The sequence below is a fragment of the Antechinus flavipes genome, chromosome 2 (assembly GCF_016432865.1).
Source record: "Antechinus flavipes isolate AdamAnt ecotype Samford, QLD, Australia chromosome 2, AdamAnt_v2, whole genome shotgun sequence".
Taxonomy (NCBI): domain Eukaryota; kingdom Metazoa; phylum Chordata; class Mammalia; order Dasyuromorphia; family Dasyuridae; genus Antechinus; species Antechinus flavipes.
In genome coordinates, this window is record NC_067399.1 from 240998974 (window position 1) to 241020674 (window position 21701).

Sequence of the window (21701 nt, forward strand, 5' to 3'; positions counted from 1 at the left end):
TATTATTTTTTAATGCATGGATATATTTTGTTTTGACATAATAGGCTCTTCTTCTTTCCCTAAACACAAAAAAAAAAAACAGTGCTAAAAATGTGTTCCTCCCAAAGAGTTAGTTTATTGATTAAGAAAAAGAAAGGATGTGTCCTGAAATGTTAATGGCATAATATAATAATGACCATAAATAATATGTTTTGCCAATGTTTTGTTGCATCTTCAAGTTGACTATCTTTACATTGTTGTAATATTGTGTGTATTCTTTTGCCTTTGCTTTGTTCACTCTAACTTAGAAGGATTGTGTGGATCTGCAATAATCCTGAAAGCAGCCAGATATACTAGATTAAAGTGTAATTAGGAAACACTTAACAAAATAAATAAAAATTCAATAGAACAAAGATAATATTAGCATATGGTTTTCTAAGTCAATGTGTATCCCCTAGGAATCTTTAAATATAGCTTATTGGCCCCTATTTCTATATGAGTTTGATACTACTTCTTTAATTCACTATATTGTCTACCTGTGTTTTTACGAATTATTGTATTCATCATTCCTTATAACACAGTAATAGTTTGTTGAATTTATATACCATTGTTTGTTCAGCCACTCCCTAGTTGTCACATATATTTCTACCTTTTGATATCATGAGTAATGCTGACATGAATATTTTGATATGTGGATTTTTTCCTCGCACCACCTTGAAGTAGTGTAGTTGAAGTAGTGTATCCCAGAGTAGAAACTCTGGATTAAAGGTTATAAAAATTAGTTACCTTTCTTCTAGGATTACAAATTGTTTTCCAGAAAGGTTAATCCACAGTTCACAAAGCCATAAGCAATGCACTAACATCCCTGTCATCCAATGATGAGTTTCAGAAATATTTAAAGCAGATTTTTGCCTGACCCTAAAAATTCCTTTCAAAGTATGGACGATTCTTATGTACTATTAGTGGATTCTTTGGACACATTTTTAACACAATTTAATGATCCTTGGAGTTGGAGTTTGATATGAATGGTTAATCCCAATCCATCACAATCATACATTTGTGTCAATAGGTGAGACAATATAGAAATGGTAATTTTAAAAAAAGCAAAAAAATTTCTTAACTTGTAGTCAGAAGACTTGGGTTTGGACAATATCCCTGTCACTTAAAGTTGTTTGAATGTGGATGATTCCCCTATCATCACAGGATCAATAATCTTAGGAAATTCAGGCATAAAGACATTAAGTGACTTGCCCAATATTATGCTAATAACTTTCTGAACCCTGATTTTGTCATCTGTTAAATGGGAATAATATTTTTACTCCATATCTTAATGGGAATTTTACTATTATTATACTGTCATATTACTATTATTATAATCTCACTCTCAATTAATTTTTAAATTAATACATTAATAAATTAAAACTAATTCCCTCTAGAAATATCCTTAGGACAAATCACTATCCTGCTATTTTTAAAAGATATTTAATGCTCTCCAGACTATTATACAAGCTGATAAATTCGCCATTTATGGTGATTGAGTAAAAGTACTAGAGTAAGCTTTTCTTCGATAGGCTCATTAAAAACATATTTAGGACAACTCTAGTAGCAGATAGGATGATAGATATGTCTTAGTTTGTCCATAAATAACTTTGCTTTCTCCTTCTAGGTCTCTATATTTTGAAAGTTTTGTCCTCTTATATAGTTTATTCATTATAAGTATTCAATATACAGATATCTTTATATTATTTAAAACATTCTTAATTTTTTATGGGTTGATTTTCTTTCCAGAAGCTTTTGGGTGACAGTTCTGCTTGCAATGGTGTTCTGATTTTAATGTACTTTATTTCCTGAATTCTCAAGAAGAATTTGTTGTGTAGAGATTTATCATTTCAATTAATGAAGGCAAATTTATGGTCTATGATTTCTAATCACCTGATCATGTCTTTCTAACTATTTTGTTGAATTTAGCAACCTCAAGTGTTAAGTTGTCCACTTTCTACTATTTCCCAACAAAATATGGATTGGTCAATAAATCCTGAATCAAAAGCTTAACTTTCCTGTAATTTCTGGGTTTATGATTGAATATAAGCTGTTATTATCCTTCTATTTCTATACATAACCCCCCACAACTTTATTTTGTTGAATGCTTCTTTCTTGCCATATTGTTGGTTGAATTCATGGAGATATACAGGGGGAATGTTGTGATTTGAGTATTAGCCATATGATTTGTACAACGATGAATAATTTTTTTTGTATCAGTGGTTTTGTATGCTAAATTTATTGCCATCTAGATTCATTGCTTATTAATTTCTGATATTCCAACACAGAGAAAACAAAGCAAGTTTATATGGGTTAATGAAAGGAATACTGTGCTTAGTTATAGGAAGATTGGGTTTGAGCCCAGCCCTGTCATCAGCTAATTGTGTGACCCTGAGCAAGCCATACCAACTCTCTGGGTCTAAAATAATGTATTATAAAATAAAATGTCTGGATTTAAAGATTCCAAAAATCATTTCAGCCTGAACATTCTATACTGAAAGGATTTTGACTGACAAGAGTGAAAATTAACATGAAAGTTGAAATATAATGTAGGAGTAAACTTATATTTAGGCCAAGATGATTGAGATATTCATTCTGTGTGGATTAGGGCACACATGAAGGATTTCAAACTACCCCTCTAGGTTTTCATATTAATTTTGAACTTTCCTCCATTTCTTCCCTAAAGATTGATTCAGGGCATGGAAGGTAAAAATAGATCTTTCCTCATATAAAGTTGCAATTACCCAATTAATTGCTGCCCATTGCTTCTGAAGTGGAAAAGTGTAATTAATTTTCCAAAAACTATTTAGCCTATAGAGACAGGAAAGAGTGGGGGCACTATCTCTATATTTGTTTTATTATTTATTTTAAAATAATTTTGTTTGCTTTCTTTTGTTGTTAATTCCTAAAAAGCCAGAGAAGCAAAATTATCTTGCCTGAATATCTATATCAGAAAATAGACTGTGACCCAGGACATTTTCATCATTTTATATGGAAAGTTCTTCCCAAAAATATAACTAGAATAGCAGCAAAACCCCTGTGAAATGGTTATCATTACACAGGATTGTGTAATAGAGAAAATGATTGTTTCACAAGGGATGAGGTTGTGTCCAGTTCAAATCTTTTTTTATAAATTTGATTACTGGATTACTGGATAAGCTAGCATGTCTTCTTGTCAAGATATCTCTTACTTGCTAGTGGAATTAAATTTCTATCTCTGGAGTGGGAGGAGGAAGGAAAAAGGAGGAGGAAGAATTGCTGTCTCCTAAGCTAGAGAGAGCAGACCCCAGGTGGCATTTGGCAGACTCTGTAGAATAATTAATTCACATGAATGCACCTTATTTCTTTGCTAGAGAGACACCCCCCCCCAACATCCTCAGACATACATAGTTGTTCTTAATGTTGTTTTTTAAATGAAATGATCAGATAGGTCAAGAATCTGAGGAAAAGAATAAAATACACATATTTAAGAAACAGCAGTCATTAAATGGGATGTAAGAAGGCTGGATGAAAAGGTATTTTGGGGAACATATAAATTGAAACATTCTTTAAAAAGAAATCATCAGTGCTGAGAGCACTTCATTTAATAAATTTAATTGCTGCTGAAGTAGCTTTCAGTTGAAAAGAAAGGTGATTTTGTTTTTGGTGAATTTGGAGCAAAGTGTTATCCTACAATCAACAAAAAAGCAAATGCTCTCTATATACTAAGTATTATGTTTGGTGCTAGAAGAGAGTCAGGATTTAATACCACATGCACAATTATTCTCCAATCTTATTATCCATTGATGTCCCTAAATCTTCCCAATTTTTAACTTATCTTCTATCACTAACATACTTTTCAATGCTCTAAAACAAAAACAAAAACAAAACAATACAAAACTCAATTTGTGTTATCATCTAAGTTTTTTCTTGATCTGAGTCCATGGTGACAAAGTAATTATTTTGGGAGGAAGCTAGAAAAACTTTCTCAAGGAGCATTTAAGTTTGCATTAAAAGAAACGAAGAAAGAATACTAGAAATCAGATATATCTAATATAATAGGAGGTTATAAATCAATTAATAATATGTTCTTAAGCTACATTGATATAGGAATAAGGACTAAGGAAGGAATAGTTCTGAATTCTTTTTTTTTTCTATTTTTTTAATTAAAGCTTTTTTATTTACAAAACATATGCATGGGTAATTTTACAACACTGACCCTGGCAAAATCTCTCTGAATTTTTCCTAGTCCTACTACATATCCTTATATAGTAATTTTTTTAGTTTAATATAATGTTAATTAAATATTAATGAATGTATCAATAAATTACTTAATATTAATAAATATGTTAATTAAATATAATATTAATAAACTGGAGAGCATTCATACACATACAAAATGTAAAAATAAACAAACTGGCACAAAGTCCCTGTTTCTTACAAATATCAGGAGGGGCTAGTGTCATGCAAATTAAACCATGAGAGCATTGTCTCAGAATCATTGTTTTGTTTTCTCTGGTTGTCTTCTTACATGTTTGTGTTAAGGAAGAGTCTACAAGAAGAAAATTTTGGGGACTAGGGATATTCCATTTGAATCCTGAAAAACTTCCAAGATGAAAGCCCTATGTAAAGGGAAAGAATGGACCAAAAAACACTGTAGAAAGGAGTATATATGGATTTTCCCTTAGAGCATAGGTTTATAAATGTGACTGAGTAATATGTTAGGAACACCATACTTTTGATTTATAATCTCTCTCAATATGAGAAATGGACATTACTGGGTGGGGGATGAAAAAGCAATAGACCATTTGTAGGACTTAGGGTAGTAAGAGCATGGGATTTGGTGAGTAGAAAGGCATTTGAGGAATCACATAACCCATCTAGTCCTTATCTTTTATAATTGTTCTTGTTTGTCCTTCATTCTCAAGCATGATCATGACATCAAGGAGGTGATGTCATAAGATACAAGTAAATTGGATTCAAGTGAGGGAGGACTGTGCAAGGTCACCAGCATCACTTTCTCTTACAGAACCATGTAGGTCCAGTAGCCAGATATGAATCAGAACAACTCGAGATGGTCCTGGATTCAATGGGAGACCTCAGTCTAGTCTATTAGGGAGACCTAAAGCTAAGGTCTTTAACTAGCCCAATTCCCTCTTGATTGGAAGAAACTGCTTGTTAGTAACTGAAGTGGAGAGAAGGGGACAGATGCATGATATTTTGTGAAGAGAGACTACAAGAATTAATAATTGGTTGGAAATAGGAGTGAAGAAAAGGGCTGACAGTTCAGTCTTAGATCCATTAAAATATTGGAAAAACTATACTGCAACATATCTAACATATATAAAACTGCTTGCCATTTAGGGGAGGGGGTGGAGGGAGGGAGGGGAAAAATCGGAACAGAAATGAGTGCAAGGGAGAATGTTGTAAAAAAATTACCCTGGCATGGATTCTGTCAATATAAAGTAATTATTAAATAAAATAAAATAAAATATTTTAAAAAATATTGGAAAAACACAATTGTTCCCTAGAAAAGTGAGAACTTTCTATCCACTCTAATATCCTCTTTTCTGAGCTTTTAAAAAAATAGACGAGGAAATGAAGCCTCAAGAAAGAACAAATAACTTGCCTAGAGTTTGATCCATGTTTCACTTTCATCCTACCTTTGCCCATTGAATTAACTTAAAATTTGATTAAATTCTGTTACATTTATTAATGCATTAAAAATATTTCAAAACAAGTTATATAAAAAAAAAACCATTTAAGTCAAAATTGATCATATTAGCCACTGTGCTAAGTGCTAGTGATGCAAAGAAAAGCAAAAACATCTTCTGCCATGGGGGTTTTATAATTATATTGCAAATAATTATGCAGAAGTAAGATCTGTGTAAAATAAATTGGAAATAATGTCATAAGAAAGGCGCTAGAATTAAGGAAGACCAGAGAAAGCTTTTTGAAGAAGGTGGAATTTTAACTCAAATTTGAAGGAAGCCTGCAGGTAGAAGTGATGAAGAAGAAAATTTCAGGCATGGAGAAGAGCCAATAAAAATGAATTTAGTAGGAAGAGGGAATGTCTTGTGTGAAGAATAGCAAGGAGGCCATTGCAGATTATATATTTGGGATTGAGGAATAAGAAGAGCACAAATGTAGGAAGAGGGCAGAATAATCTTTAAGAAAAAGCATTAGAAAGAATTTCAAGGAAATTAATGAAAAAAATGCAAATGAAGGTGGCTTAGCTGTACCAGACATAAAACTATATTATTAAGCAGCTGTCACAAAACTATTTGGTACTGGCTAAGAAATAGAGCAGTTTATCAGTGGAATAGGTTAGGTTCACAGAAAATAGTCGATGACTATAGTAATCTAGTGTTTGACAAACCCAAAGATCCTACATTTTGGGATAAGAAATCACTATTTGACAAAAACTAGTGGGGAAATTGAAAATTGATATGGCAAAAACTAGGCATTGACCCATACCTAACACCATATACCGAGATAAGGTCAAAATGGGTTCATGATTTGGACATTAAGAGTGATATAAGCAAATTTGAAAAAGAATGGTTTACCTCTTAGATCTGTGGAGAAAAAAGGTATTTGTGGCCAAAGAAGAACTGGACTACATTATTAAATGCAAAATGGATAATTTTGATTATATTAAGTAAAGAAGTTTTTGCACAAACAAAACCAATGCAGTTAAGATTAGAAGGGAAGTAATAAACTGAGAAAAAATTTATATGCAAAGGTTCTGATAAAGGCCTCATTTCTAAAATATTTAAAGAATTGACTCAAATTTATAAGAATTAAGCCATTCTCCAGTTGATAAATAACTAAAGGATATGAACAGACAATTTTCAGATGAAGAAATTGAAATCATTTCTATTCATATAAAAAGGTGCTTTAAATCACTATTGATCAGAGAAATGAAAATTAAGACAATCTGAGGTACCATCACATATCTCTCAGATTAGCTAAGATAACAGGAAAAGATAATTTATGTGGGAAAACTGGGACACTGACACATTGTTGGTGGAGTGGTGAACTGATCTACCCATTCTGGAGAGCAATTTGGAACTATGCCCAAAGGGCTCTCAAACTGTGCACATTCTTTGATGCAACAGTATCTCTACTGGGCTTATATCCCAAAGAGATCATAAAGGGGGAAAAAGTTCCAAATATGCAAAAATGTTTGTGGCAGCCCTTTTTGTAGTTGCAAAAAACTGGAAACTGAGTGGATGCCCATCAATTGGAGAATGGCTGAATAAATTGTGGTAAAGCAATGTTATAGAATATTATTGTTCTATAAGAAATGATCAGCAGGATGATTTCAGAAAGGCCAAGAAAGACTGACATGAACTGATGCTAAGTGAAATGAGCAGAACCAGGAAATCATGGTACATAGAAATAGTAAGATTATATGATGATCACTTCTGATGGATATGGCTCTTCAACAATGAGCTTATTCAGGCCATTCAGTTTGTGACCAAGAAAGCCATCTGGCTTTCCAGGGAGAAGACTTTGGGAACTAAGTATGGATCACGGCATATTATTTTCACTCTTTTTTATTGTTGTTTACTTGCATTTTGTTTTTTCTCATTTTTTTCCTTTTTGACTGGTTTTTCTTGTACAGCAAGATAATTATGGAAATATGTATAAAGGAGTTGCACATATTTACCATATATTGGATTGCTTGCTGTGTAGGGAAGGGGGTGGGAAGAATGGAGAGAGAAAATTTGAAACATAAGGTTTTATATGGGTGAATGTTAAAAATCATCCATGCAACTGTTTTAAAAATTAAAAAAAGCTTTAATAAAAAATAATAACAGAGAAAAAAAAGAAAAGAAAAAGGACTAGAGAAAACTAGCAGATATCAACCTTTTGTGTTTTTCAATGAAGAATTCTTCTGTTATTCTAGAGATAACAAGTGGAATTGACTTACCAAACAAACAAATAAATAAAACAATGATCCTAAAGTAGAGGGATTTTATAAATGAGACTAGGGTAGACAACTGTTTTCTAGAATTAAATCATTAAGAATATCTTGTGCTCTAGGTGTCCCAAGTTAACAAGTTGTCTATTTCACGTATGTACAAATTATTGTGATATTGGGCAACTGAGGTTATCTGAGGAAAGATGTATCCCTAGAATCAGGAGATAGCTAGATAAAAAGTTTGGAATTTTACTTCACCCATCTTCTTTGTGTGTCAATTTTCTTTTGGTGAAATGGAGATAAAACCCTTTGTGTTTTAAGGGATCAGATCAAATAAATTGTGTGAAGAGCTTTTTAAAGCATAATGATGAATAAACATAAGCTATTGAGCTAGCAAGCAGATTGAATAATCAATCATCTATATATTTTATGATTATATAAAATATGATTGGAATGGACCTAATTAACTTCCTCTTAATTATGCCTCATTCTCTCCATGAAAATTTGCATTTGTCTTTTAATGGTTCTGTATGGCAGTGATATTTCTATTCATGCTTAACATTGGATTCCAAAGGAGTATGGTTCCTTGAAGAAAAATTGGAATCCACAAGATTGGAAAGGGAAAAAAAGGCCTCTTACACACTGGCACTTTGTGGAAAATCTGTTGCCCAGGAAACCATGGATACAAATCAATTAAGATGATGATGTGTGGCTAGGTTGAAATCTGCATTGATGGAGCAAATATTCCCATTCTGTATTCTGAATACTGAGGTACTGACATAGCAAACTAATTCAAAAAAACTTGTCTATTTCTTCAATTAACCCCTTCTTTAGCTACAGAAACAGAGTCAGGGTCTTAATATCATATCAGAATTGATCCATTAATACTGAAAAAAAATTGATATTTGCTTAAATAGAATAATAGAACCACAAAACTTTCGTTTTGATGGGATCTTGGACATCCTATAACACTAGATGCATATTTACTAAATCTCTCCTGTGAATTCCTCCCATATGAATATGTTTTTACTTTCCTTTTTGCTGGGATCTGACAAAGAGACCAAAGAACATGAGCTTCACTGTTTATTTTAATGACAAATAATTAACTGCCCACATAATTTTTGGCTCTCTCTGATTTAAATTTGAACTCAGGTCTTTCTCACTTCAGGTCTAATGCTTGACACATTGCTCCACTAGCTATCTCCATAAAATATAAATTCTATAAGGGTTTATTATTACTTAAATTTCTACTCCCACCCAGTGACTAACAAATATTTTACATATGATAAGCAGTAAATAAATTTATGTTGCTTTACTTTGAATTGTATTAAAGACCTTCTTGGTTAATTGTTCTAGTAACATGAATCTCAGATAATTTCTGTGTTTTGTTTTGACAGGATGTGTGATACTGGGGAAGGACTTTTTATCTTTCAAACAAGAGATGGAGAAGCCATCTATCAGAAAGTACACTCTGCTGCCCTGGCTATAGCGGAGCAGCATGAGCGTCTGCTTCAGAGTGTGAAAAATTCAATGGTATGTTTGACAATTCTTTTTGTTATCCAGCACACTGCACCAAAGAGTGCAGCATCTATTTGGGGCAATGATTTGCTTCTATACCTAACACCTTGTTATTTGCTTCTAACATAACACACACTAGAATGGAAATCTAATAAAAATAGGGACTATGTTATATTTTTTCTCCTTGCTTCTAGTGCCTAATACAGAGTAACTTCTTTTGTGTACATGTACCACCATAGCTCAAAATAAAATCCTTCACTGGCTCTCTTTTGCCTACCAAATACATTTCAAATGCATTATCCTAGCATTTAAGGTCTTCCACATGTGGATCTAATTGAAAGCTTTCTAGGCTTATCCTACACTCAGTCTGAGTTTTCTTCCTTCAAGACCCTCACTTGCAACTTTCTTCACGTGCCTCCTGTTACAAACAATTTCTTCTTTTTTGTATGACTTCAGTTATGTTCAGTTCTTCATAACCCTGTTTGGGGTTTTCTTGGCAAAGATACTGGAGCGATTTGCCATTTCCTTTTCCGTATCATTTTATAGATAAGGAAACTGAGGCAAACAGGATTAAGTGACTAGCCCAAGGTAACACAATTAGTAAACATCTGAGACCAGAACTGAACTCAGGGAAATGAGTCTTTTGGTCTAGCACTCTATCTACATAGCTGCCCTTTTTATATTTTTCACACCAATAAGTTTAAATTTCTTCTACATACTTATCACATTATAGTTCGTGTCATATTTATTTGCATTATACAATACACTTATAAGAGAGAGCATGATACTGGGGAAATCATTTCGATTTTCTGGACAGCTCTCTAAGACTACATTGAAGCAAAGAAAACCTACCAGGGCAGAGGGAATTTTATTCAATTGGGAATTTTCTATGTTGATGAAATTACAGTTTTCCTTTTGTAATACTTGCATTATCTAATACACAAAAGTGTTTTGTGAATACGATCTATGATTCTGATCAAGATTGAGTCAAGATTACTTCAATTACCTTGTATATAATCTCTCGACTGACTTCACTAGCTTTGTGAGGAATTGCCCCAGTTTATGGGTACATGTTTTTCATTTAAAATTTCTTTATTATTTTATTTTATGATTAATAAAGAATATGAAAAACCTTCAGATTTTCTTTTTAGAAATATAATTGCACATTAATACAGATTGGTCTGGTTTTGCTTGTTCCTTGACGGTGTAGTTAAGTTCTAGTCCTTTTCAAAATCATGAAACAAGAGCAATTTTTCAGTTTCTTATCCAGCTTCAACCAAAGTGACAGTTTCAAAAATTCATGTGAATTTTGAAGAAGTATAAAGCAGAGGGAGAAGTCAGAAATCCGTGTTGGAAATTCTATCTGGGGGTAGAAAAACTAATATTTTTTTTATTCTTTTGTATATAGAGACTATACTACCAACCCACTGTCTCTAGGTCACCTTCTTTCAGAATTTCTTTCCTGTAATGGGAATGGATTTGAACTTATCCACCTGAATTTTTCTCACCCAGCTGCTGTAGTGGTCAAGCAGTCTGCACTTTTGAGAGGGCTGGGGTTGTAGGTTGGGAAATAGAATGAAATTACCTAGCTCATTTTGTACTGGAGGTAACCTTAACCTCATTATTAAGGCTTCCACCAATTGAAGTAGTCAGAAACATTGCTGCAATATAGTAAAGTTCCTCCAAATCTTTTGAAGGCCAATGGAGAAAGAACAGGTCCCACTGTGATATGTAGTCTGCTGATCCCTTGTCCAAATCACAAAATAAACTTTTTATTATGTTTACTTCTCCTTTATATATGATTATAATTTATGGTTTCTGATATATTTGGGGGATTAAATTCTTTCTAGTGCTTTCAAACATTTGTATCAAAATATTTTCCAGCAATTTTAAGAAACCTAACTTTAGCTGAATATTATTAGAAATATGTTTCTAAAAGTAGTTTTGTTACCATGTCCTAAATCTTTATTTTCTTCTGGAGGGGCAACATATTATAGTGGAAAGAATATCAGTCAGAGAATCACTCAGGAGTTCTGGGTTCTAATTCCAAAGGGTAATTTTTAGTCATGTAATCTTGGATCAGTCATTTAAATCATTCTCTTAGCTTTTTTTTCCCCTGAGAAGATTGGATAAGAGAATCAAAAATCCCTTTAAGTATTAGCATTATTTGTTCTACCAACATCTCCCACCATCCCTACTTTTAAATAATTTTATTACTCTTCCTTGAAAGGTAACTGAAAAGTTTGGGTGTAGTGTGGATTTGAGGCCAGATGAAATGCAAGTTTGAAAAGTTTAGTTGTCTCATTTTATTTGATAAATACTTTCCAGCTGAAGAGATACTGTGGTAGAGTGAAACAAAAGCCTGAATTTGGAGTCAGAGGACTGAGTTCATAATCCAGCTCTCTTAGTAACTCCGTGATATTAGGCAAGTTATTTTACTTCCCCAGGTCTTAATTTTGTCCACTGTGTAATGAGAAGACTGTCCTGGAGGGCTTTCCCAACCTAGATCTATCTAGAGGGCACAGTGACATTGCTGTGTACATTGCTAGGGTTATTCCCTCAGCAGCAGCAAGGCTATTTTTGCCACCTTTGAGGCATCCCCTGTATCAATGACTGATGTCTAATTTTGGAATGAGGAGTGGCCATGTGCAAGGAGCCAATCATTCCCGGAATTCAAACGTCACGTCAGTCTTTCCCTCAAGGGGTAACCTAGAGACACAGCACTTGCATTTGGCTGTGGGCCATAGAAGCCTAGAACACAGTATTATGTCAGAGCACTTTCTCCAAAAACAAGTTGTATCCTATCTTTAAAATACAGCCTTTAAAGCTGAGGCAGCCCAAAATGAGCTCTTCTTTAAAATGTATTTAATACTAGATTTGGACCACTTAGTTTTAGAACAAACCTCATTTATCATTGGTGATTTCTCTGATATTAGATTTCATTTGTTGAGATTAAAAAAATACTGAAATTGGTTACTGATTCATAACCCTGCTTTCACTATGTGGCTCAGTCATTCACTATATTTATGGAATATTTACTGTATTCTAAACACTGTGCAAGAAGCTGGGGAACAATGTGAACATAAATTAAAAAAAAATTATCCCTGCCCTCAACAAGTATGTACAATGTGGCCTCTGGCTGGCATAAGGGAATTCAAGAAGTACTGTAAAGTTTTATCAAGTGCTTTAAAAAAATTCACCCTGACTTTTAAAAATAACGTTGTGCAGCAATTTGGAGGAAGGACAAGGAAATCATGAAACCAAATCAAGAGAATATTTAGGGATAAAACTGTAGTTTTTTTAGGTTTCTAATTCATTAGGTCAATTTTAAGGTTAAATAAATTGTTATAATTGCAATTATAATAATAGGTAGCTGCAGTAGTAGTGGTATTAGTAATAGTTCATATGATAGTAGCAACCTGTTAGTATGCTAGAGTTTTAATCCCTACAACTGAATGTTTCTCAATTTTTAGTGCTCCCCTGCTGCTCTTCTAAAGATTTTCATTTCAATATAGCAGAAATTATTTTCTGGCTCTCACTAAGGAGATTACTACTTAACTGATATGTCTGCATTTTTTTAAAGCAATTATAGGCTATTGTCTAAATAAAACCCATCTCATTTGTTGGTACATCAATTAATTAACATTTATTGAGACGTTTTGTGTTCATGACACTATGCTGAGTGCAAAGGTCTATTAGAAAAAGTCCCTTATTTCAAATGGAATCTAGTGAAGAAGATGTAAACAAATAAACATAATGCATTTATTATAAAATAATTTTCTTTGTTTAATACAATGTCATATTTAAAAATGTGGATGGTGAATTCATTTCTGACTGATATTATAAAGAAAGTGTGAACAGTCTTGAAATAATAGGATATTTACAGGGAGACATTGGAATAAAGCCATCATAGAATGGGAAAAGGGCGTATGAAAAATGGATTTTTTTTTGAGGGTCAGACTTCCCAATTTTCAGTGACAGGTTAAATCTAAGATCAATCATATATGGCAAAATGTGTGTGTGTGTGTGTGTGTGTGTGTGTGTGTGTGTATGTGTGTGTGTATTTGTGATGTCAAATTAACTAAGATGAAAATTAGAGTTACAGGATTGAAACTGGAGGGAGTGCTGCATAGCATGTAGTCTGAGACTCATTTGACAGAGAGAATTGAGTCCAAGAAAGGTTAAATGTCTTGCCTGGGTTAAATGACCTTGCCTTAGCACAGCTGCTAAATATCAGAGCCAGGCCCTCTGACTCGAAAAACAGTATTTTCTCCTTCAAATCATGCTCCCTCTCAAAGCCTGACTTAGGTATGGATGGAGAAACGTCTCAGGAATGAAGCCACAGTGAGCCAAACAGATTTATCTGGACTTTTACTGTATACTTTGAAGTTTCACTGGATTATGATGTCATGCGATGTGATAGGGCCAAATAAAAATGCTGTGGATTCTCCCTGGAATTTTGGATTGTGTGTCCTAGCAGAGATAAGTGAATGGCATTTTTGGAATACTTCATCTTCAGTATTTTATAGCAACATAATTAACAGTCTTAATGTGCAGTGTTATGTTTTAATAGTCACTTTATGTAATTATTAAAAACAAGCCGTACCCTATAAAGCCTTTCCTAGCAGCTGTGGGCACATTTACTAGAGACTTAACTGCTGTTTTTCTCAGGGTTACAGGGTGACAATAACAATAATAGACAGTTATAAAGTACTTGGAAATATGAAAAGTGCTCTGTTTCATTTAAGACTTACAACCCTGTGAGGAAGATACCATTAGTAATATTACTTCCCACCCCAACCCCATTTTAGAACTAAAGCAACCGAGGCTTATATAATTTTTTTCCCCTATATTCAAACCAGTATTGTGAGAGGCAAAATCCAAATCATTTTAATTTCAAATCTATCATTTTGTCTTCTATGACATTCTACTGAAGAGAAAACATAAAAATTGTTTTGTTATTAAGATATTTTGGTTAGCAATGGAGCAAAACATAAAATTCTCCCATGGTGCCAAATTGTGTATGGACATGATCCTTGATTCTTGACTCTTGAAAGATTATGACAACCCATGAGATCTGGCAGTTTTTGTCATTTTGGAGAGACTTTCAGTATATCTGGAGACAGGCTAAATATGTTGTCCCAACTAACTAAGTATAGCCATAAATTATTTCCTATTCAGTGAATTAGGTGCCACAAAGGTGGGTGGTGAGCAGTATATTCCAAAACATGACTCAGATATGAGAATCAATCAAACTAAAATCCTGTGGTATACACAGTGCCTTACATCTTTATATCAAAAATACTTTTTTTTTTCCCCAGGAGAAGAGGCTCTAGAAATGGTAAGGAAGAAGGAAAGGGGAATAAGTGTTTAGTAAGTGCCTACTATGTGCTAGGTATCAAGTACTTTACAAATATTATCTCACTCAGGATATAGATGTTATAATTACCTCATGTTGCATTTTGGGAAACGGGGGCAGGCAGGTTAAGTGACTTTGCCAGGATCACATAAGTGATCTAAGCTAAGTGTCTAAAGCCAGATTTCAACTCAGCTGTCCTGATGCCATAAAGGGCTATATTCCTAGCTACATTTAGTGGTGAGTATTAATCAATGTGAGTCCTTCTCTTATTTCTCCTACTAAAACCCTAAAATAAGAAGGAAGGAATGAAAGAAAAAAGAAAAATCTGATATATACATTTAAATACTTATTTAATATTTTTATTTTCCCCAGTTACATGTAAAACAATTTTTACATTTGTTTTTAAAACCTTGAGTTCTGGGTTTTTTCCTTTTCTCCCTACCTACACCCATTAAGAAGGCACAAGTACAAAACATTTTCATAAAAGTCATGTTGTAAAAGAAAACAGATCTCCCTCCCAGTCCCCCCAAAAACGTTCATGAAAAATAAAGTAAAAAAAATATGCTTCAGTCTGTATTCAGATACAGTCAGTTCTTTCTCTGGTTATAAATAGCATTTTTTCCTCATAAGTCCTTCAGAATTGTAAGGATCAATAATTTCCTATTAGCAAAGTTATTCATAACTCATCATGCCACCATATCACTACTATTTTGTACATAGTATACTTTACTTGAGTTCACAAAGAACTTTCCAGGTTTTTCTGAGAGCATTCTGTTCATCATTTTCCATAGAACAATAATATTCCATCATAATCATAGGCTACAATTGATGGGCATCCCCTCAGTTTCCAATTTTTTTGCTCTGAGTAGCAAGCTGTTAAAACTATTTTTGTATATATAGGTCCTTTTCCAAGAAATTTGCTATATTTTAAAGAAACAGTAAATAAGTGATTGAGTATTTTCATGGGAATTTGCTCTTTATAAAGACAGATCATTAAATAGAGAAAAGACCAAAATCATGACCAAAAATTGAAATCTATAGCAAATTAGGATACAGGTTAAAGATGAGAAAATACACTGAGAACAATTACAACAGCTTCAACTATTGTATTCAAAATATATTCAATGACCCAATTTAAAATCTAAGCTTGTGTACCTAATAAAGAAGGATAGAAATTATAAATTATATCATCTCCTAAAACAATGGAAAGCAAATGCAAACCTATAGGAGATTTGACATGAAATCCAACTCAGCCACATCATTCCAAGAGAACATTCAAAGATGAAATTATCAGGAAGACACTGAATAGATGGGAATAAAGAAGAAAATTTCCAGTGTAATTGTTCATTTTTTGCTCATAAATTGGAGACATAATTGCACATAGTTGTCAGCTTTACTCTCTTTCCAGAGTCACTGAAATCTTGTGGCAAGACAAAAGTCAGGATGTTTAGTGGCCATCCAGGCTTCAGTGGATGATTTTGGCTCTAAGCTCTACAGCACCTGCTTCAATTGCCTTCATGGATGTTGGAGCAAATTGTTCTCATCTACCCATTCTACAAGGGAAAGTCTCCATGTGCTTATAGTAAACACCCCTCTTATTCATATATTTCCTTATTAAAGAGGGAGAGCCCCCCCACATTGAGACTCTTAACACTTTAGTCCTGTTAGCAAAGGAAGTTGACATGACACTTAAGAAGATGAAGTTAGAGAAAATAACAGAAGCAAACCAGATAAACAGCGAAGGAATCTATACTTAGAGTGATGCAATCTTGAAAGCAACAAGTGGTATCTAATAGATATATGTTTATGTATACATGTATATATATATATACATATATATATATATACAAGTATATATATATGCACATATACACCTATATACATACAGGGTGTGTACATATGTATGCACACAAAGTATTGCAAAAATCTTGGTGAAGTTTTAAGCTTTAATTAAATATAAGGGAAGGTAATATAATATATAAGTAAAATATGATAAGAAATGATATAAGATAGTCAACTAAGTTACTCACTAAAGACAGTATTGGATCTGGAATCAGGAAGACCTAAATTCACTGAGGAACTATCACCTATAGTTTCATTTTCCAGTGTTTAGTGTGAGATTTTAATTTTTGCATGAAACAACTCCTTGGAGGTAGACCTTTCAAGCTACATTTGGTTCTATTGAATCAAATGCTTTTTGTTAATCCAAGCAATAAATGCAATACGATTTGTTTTCCTCCATGTCTCTTAGTGTGAGAATCTTTTATAACAGGATACCTATTCATTTTGCATATTTTATCAGGAATGATAAGAATATTATACATACACACATTATTTACAATAACAAAATAACAGTATTTAAAGAAATAAGTATAGTTGAATTTTACATACCTCTTCAAAGTTTGCAGAATAATTTATTATTTATTATCTTATTTGAGCCCTATAGCAATAATTAATACATGTTTATCATTTCAATTTATAGATATGAAGACTAAGATCAGAAACTCAATTGTCTGGATCATAGCTAATAACAATAAAATAATAGCTGTTTTATTTATAATATGTAAATTTTTACAAAGTGTCTTGTAAATATTATCTCATTTTACTTTTGGGATAATCTTGGGAGGTTAGTGCTATTATTTTTCATATTTGTAAATGAGGAAACTGAGGCAACTAGAAGTTAAGTAACTTGCCCAGGATTACACAGTTAATAAGTTCCTGATTTGAACTTGAGTCTTCCTAACTCCAGCTCCAGCATCCTAGCCACAGTATCACCCAGATGTTGATTAACAATAGCAGTAGCAGCAGCAGCAGGAGCAGCAGCAACAACACCAACAGCATTGACATATAAGTAATAAGCATTAGATACAGAATTTGAATGTAAGACTTCTGATTTCAGAGTGGACCTTTCCATTGAACTACATTATTTTCTTCCCCCAAAGTAACATTCTCTCAACTTTTGCATGCTGTACATCCAGAGAATATATGTAAGAATTATATAGTTTACATGAGTTTTAATCTGCACCAGTGGAGGAAAAACCCATGTTGATGAGATCAGATTCATTGAAATGCTGATATATGAATGTGAGCTTTATTCAGTCTCCTAAAGTAACAGTACAGATCTTAAAGTGTGCATGTGAAGTCATACTCCTCCTTAAAGAGGAAGCAGAAGATTTAAAGCCCAGAGAAATCTCAGAGATCCTGTTGCTAATGTCTCTAATAACTTCATTTCACAAAGGAGGAAACCGAGTCCCAGGAAGGAAAATGTGACTAAGCTGATATGAACATAAGTGCCAAATCCCTTGTTCCTTTTTTGCCCCTACTCCATGTTTTTGAAAATGTATATAATAAGAACAAAAGTAGAGTCCTAGATACTTCTGCTTGACAAGGACATTGAATTTCTAATTTTAAAAGCCACAAACATTTATTAAACATCTACTTTATGCAAAGCGTCAAGCTTGATCCTTGGAATGTGAACACAAAATGATAAATAATCCCTGAATTCAAAGAATTTATATTGTACTGGTAGGATACATGCCATAGGATAGAGATGGCTAAAACATTATTAAATAGTGGATATTATTACCTAATGAGTGAAGACTATAGATAAAATGGGGGGTTTTGTAGGGACAAATGAATGAATGTGTAGGTGGGCTGGACAGAGAGCTTAGAAAGAAAGGTATATGGCAATTCTGGCCAAGGACTCACCAGTAATCTAGTTGACCTCAGGGTTTATAGCCAGTCTAAGGGAGTCAAAAAGCTGGTATATAGGTAGGGCAGGGGAAAGAATGAATCTGGATATAAGGAAAAAATGTGTGTGTGTGTGTGTGTGTGTGTGTGTATGTATATTATTGAGGAGAGATAAAATACTGATAATTAGGGCTTGCAGAAAAAGCTTTCTATAGGAAGTAGCATATGAGTTGATCCTTGAAGAAAATAGGAATCTTTAGGGAAGAGACTGATGCTCTTAGGAGCCACCAAAATTTCTGTAGCAAGAATAAAATGGTTGGACTTGTGCTTTAGGGACATTACTTTGGGAGCCATAGGGAAGATGGATGAGAAAGTCTCCAAGTTGAAAGTCCATTCAGGAGATTATAGCAGCAGTCCAGGCAAAAGATGGTGAGCATTTGAACTATTATAGTGGTCCTATAACAGAGAGAAGGGAAAAATGAGGAAGGTGATATAAGAGGAGAAATAGCTAGACAGCCAGTGATTGAATACAAGGATGAAAGAGAACAAAGAATAAAAGGTGATTCCAAAATTGTTTCTAACAATCTAATTTCCCCATAAATAGAAAGGACTACTTTAAAGCATAGTAGGGATGCCAATGCATCATTACTAATTGTTGCCATTAGGGTTGGTGAGAAATAATCAATCATTTACATTTTAAAATTAGGAGAAATAAAACATTCATTTGTTCAGCTATCCAAAATATATTTAAGTTTATTTTCTGTACAGAGCATGATTCTGTTTACTTTGTAGTAATTTTTTTTGTTGAAATTTCTTCTCCCTTGAATGTGGATCAAAGCATGGTATTTTCACTTTTTTTGGTGGTAGTGTATTTTTGCTTGTTTTTTTTCCTTCTCATGTTTTTTTTTTTCCTTTTGATCCCCTTTTCTTGCACAGCATGATTAATATGGAAATATGTTTAGAAGACTTGCACATGTTTAATCTATAGAGGATTGTTTGCTGTCTGAGAGTGGATGGAAGGGGAGGGAGGGAGGAAGTGAGAAAAATTTGGAACACAAGATATTGCAGAATTGAATATTAAAAACTATCTTTGAATGTATTTGGAAGAATAAAAAGCTATAATTTAAAAAAATTTCCCTCTTACTGGTTCAACCATCTCATATATAAAAAAAACCCCAAAAGATTGTATTGAATAAACTGTGGAATCTTTTCAGTAAATTAATCGATTAATCAATCAATTCATTTTTCAAGGGGACCAAAATAATATCACTATGTTAGAATCAAATTACAGTGTGTCCATCTGTGGCAGATAAGACCAATAAAGGCTTGGGATGTTCTATTACAGGTTGGCCACAATATATTGCATATGAACATTTGGGGAGCATTCCCTAATTTGTGTATTTCACATTTCTTTTGAGCTGCTGCATTTCTTCTTTGTTCAAAGAGCTCAGCATCTTCTTTCTTTAAGTCAAAGGATGTCCTAGGGTCTAGGGAAACAGACACAAAATGAAATGGTTTCTGCCCTAAAACCTACAATCTTGAGGTAGAAAATATACCCGTATATAAGTTTGTACAATGTAAATACCAACTATGCTAGGTAGTTAAACCCAGTGAATTAGCAATTGGAGGGTGAATCAGAAAAGGCATTGGGTAGAAGGCAATGCTTGAGTTGTGTCTAGAAGGAAAGGAGAAGTTTTATGGGGTAAAGGTAAAGAGGAAATATATTTCAGGGATGAGAGATAGCCAAATGCATAGGAATGCATGTGTGAAGACCAAAGAGAAAGCCCATTTGGCTAGATTGTGGTAATATAGAAAATAGAGCTTAAGAAAATAGGTGAGGGCCAGTTTTTGAAAAATTTTAAAAGTCAAACAGAAGAATTGAGTCTTATTATTTGATATTAGAGGTAATGGACAACCACTGGAAATTACTGAGTAATAAAGTTATATGATCAGATGTGTGTTTAAGGAAAGGCTTGTGGTAGATAGCTTGGAATGGAGACATACATAAAACAGGGAGATCATTTGGGATTCTTTTGAAATATTTCAACTAAGAGGTGAACAATGTTTGGTAGCTTGGTAGACAGAGAAAATGAGTCAGCTTATGAAAAATGTTGTGGAATAAGAAATAGCAACATTTGGCAATGGTTTGGGATGTGGGAGAGTGAGAAATTGAGGAAGACACTGTGTTTACAAACCTAGGAAGAATCGTGATGAAATTGGTGGAAATAAGGAAGTTTGAAAGAGCGTTAGGTTTTGCCTGGAAATTCTGTTTTGGAAATATTGAATTTGTGGAATTTTCTCTGGGACATCTAGTTATCTAATTTAAAATGTTCAATAAGCATTTATTGATGAGAGATTGAAATTCACTGGTGATATTGGCAGTCTCTGTGTGTATGTATGTGTATGTGTGTGTATATTTCTGAATTATTTATAATGCTAACATTACATGACTAGAGTTTTTTGAAAAAAAAATTGTCTTTGCTTTTGCTTGAGGTAGGACATTTGGTTTTATGGTACACTTAGGTCCCTTGTAACTTTAATAATTTTATGAACTATTAGAAAGTACACATTTAGAAGGAAAAATATATAATTGGTAGCCACCAAATACATATCCATACTAATACATATCCCATATTAAACAACCCATAGAATATCAAATTGAGACTCTTAAGACAGCATTTTTTTAAGTCTTTAGAGGGGTAGCTGCTTCAATGTGTAGACGTTAGAACACTTGTACATTGCATAAGGTCAATTCAAAACACAGAACTTGTTAAGTATGCAAGGAACTCTGGGTGAGTTTTGAGTTTGTTCCCAAAAACTTTAGATAGTTATGAGTAAATCAATATGAACTGTCCTTGTTCCCTATGTAAACAACCACCAGAGCACAACTGATACTTCAACAAATTGCTGAGGCTGAAATTCTGGCTTCCAAATGGTCGGCTTCATTACCAATATAACTTGTCAAATATATAGCCACAACGGAGTCATTGTCTTAGCTGTACTTTTGCTCACAAGTAGTTTAATGTTTCCTCCAATTTTTCCTGTAGCTCAAACATACTCTTTTCTCCCATTCCTTTTTTTTTCTTGGCAGTAGAAAAAAAATAGCACCTTCCCTTCTCTGTTTCCTTGACAGTTCAATAATGTTCCATGTTATCGGTTATCATGGTGATAATTTGAATGCACATCACTTTCTGTGTGGTGTCAAAACAA

General features: G+C 33.4%; 1 protein-coding gene across 1 annotated transcript in view; it reads left to right on the forward strand.

Annotated features, from left to right (window-relative positions):
• The window catches only part of DOK5 (docking protein 5), a 145196-nt gene that overhangs the window by 99345 nt on the left and 24150 nt on the right, over nucleotides 1–21701 (forward strand). The window contains exon 6 of the mRNA XM_051976618.1: nucleotides 9322–9457. Within this exon, the coding sequence (XP_051832578.1) occupies nucleotides 9322–9457 (136 nt within the window). The remainder of the gene's footprint in view (nucleotides 1–9321; nucleotides 9458–21701) is intronic.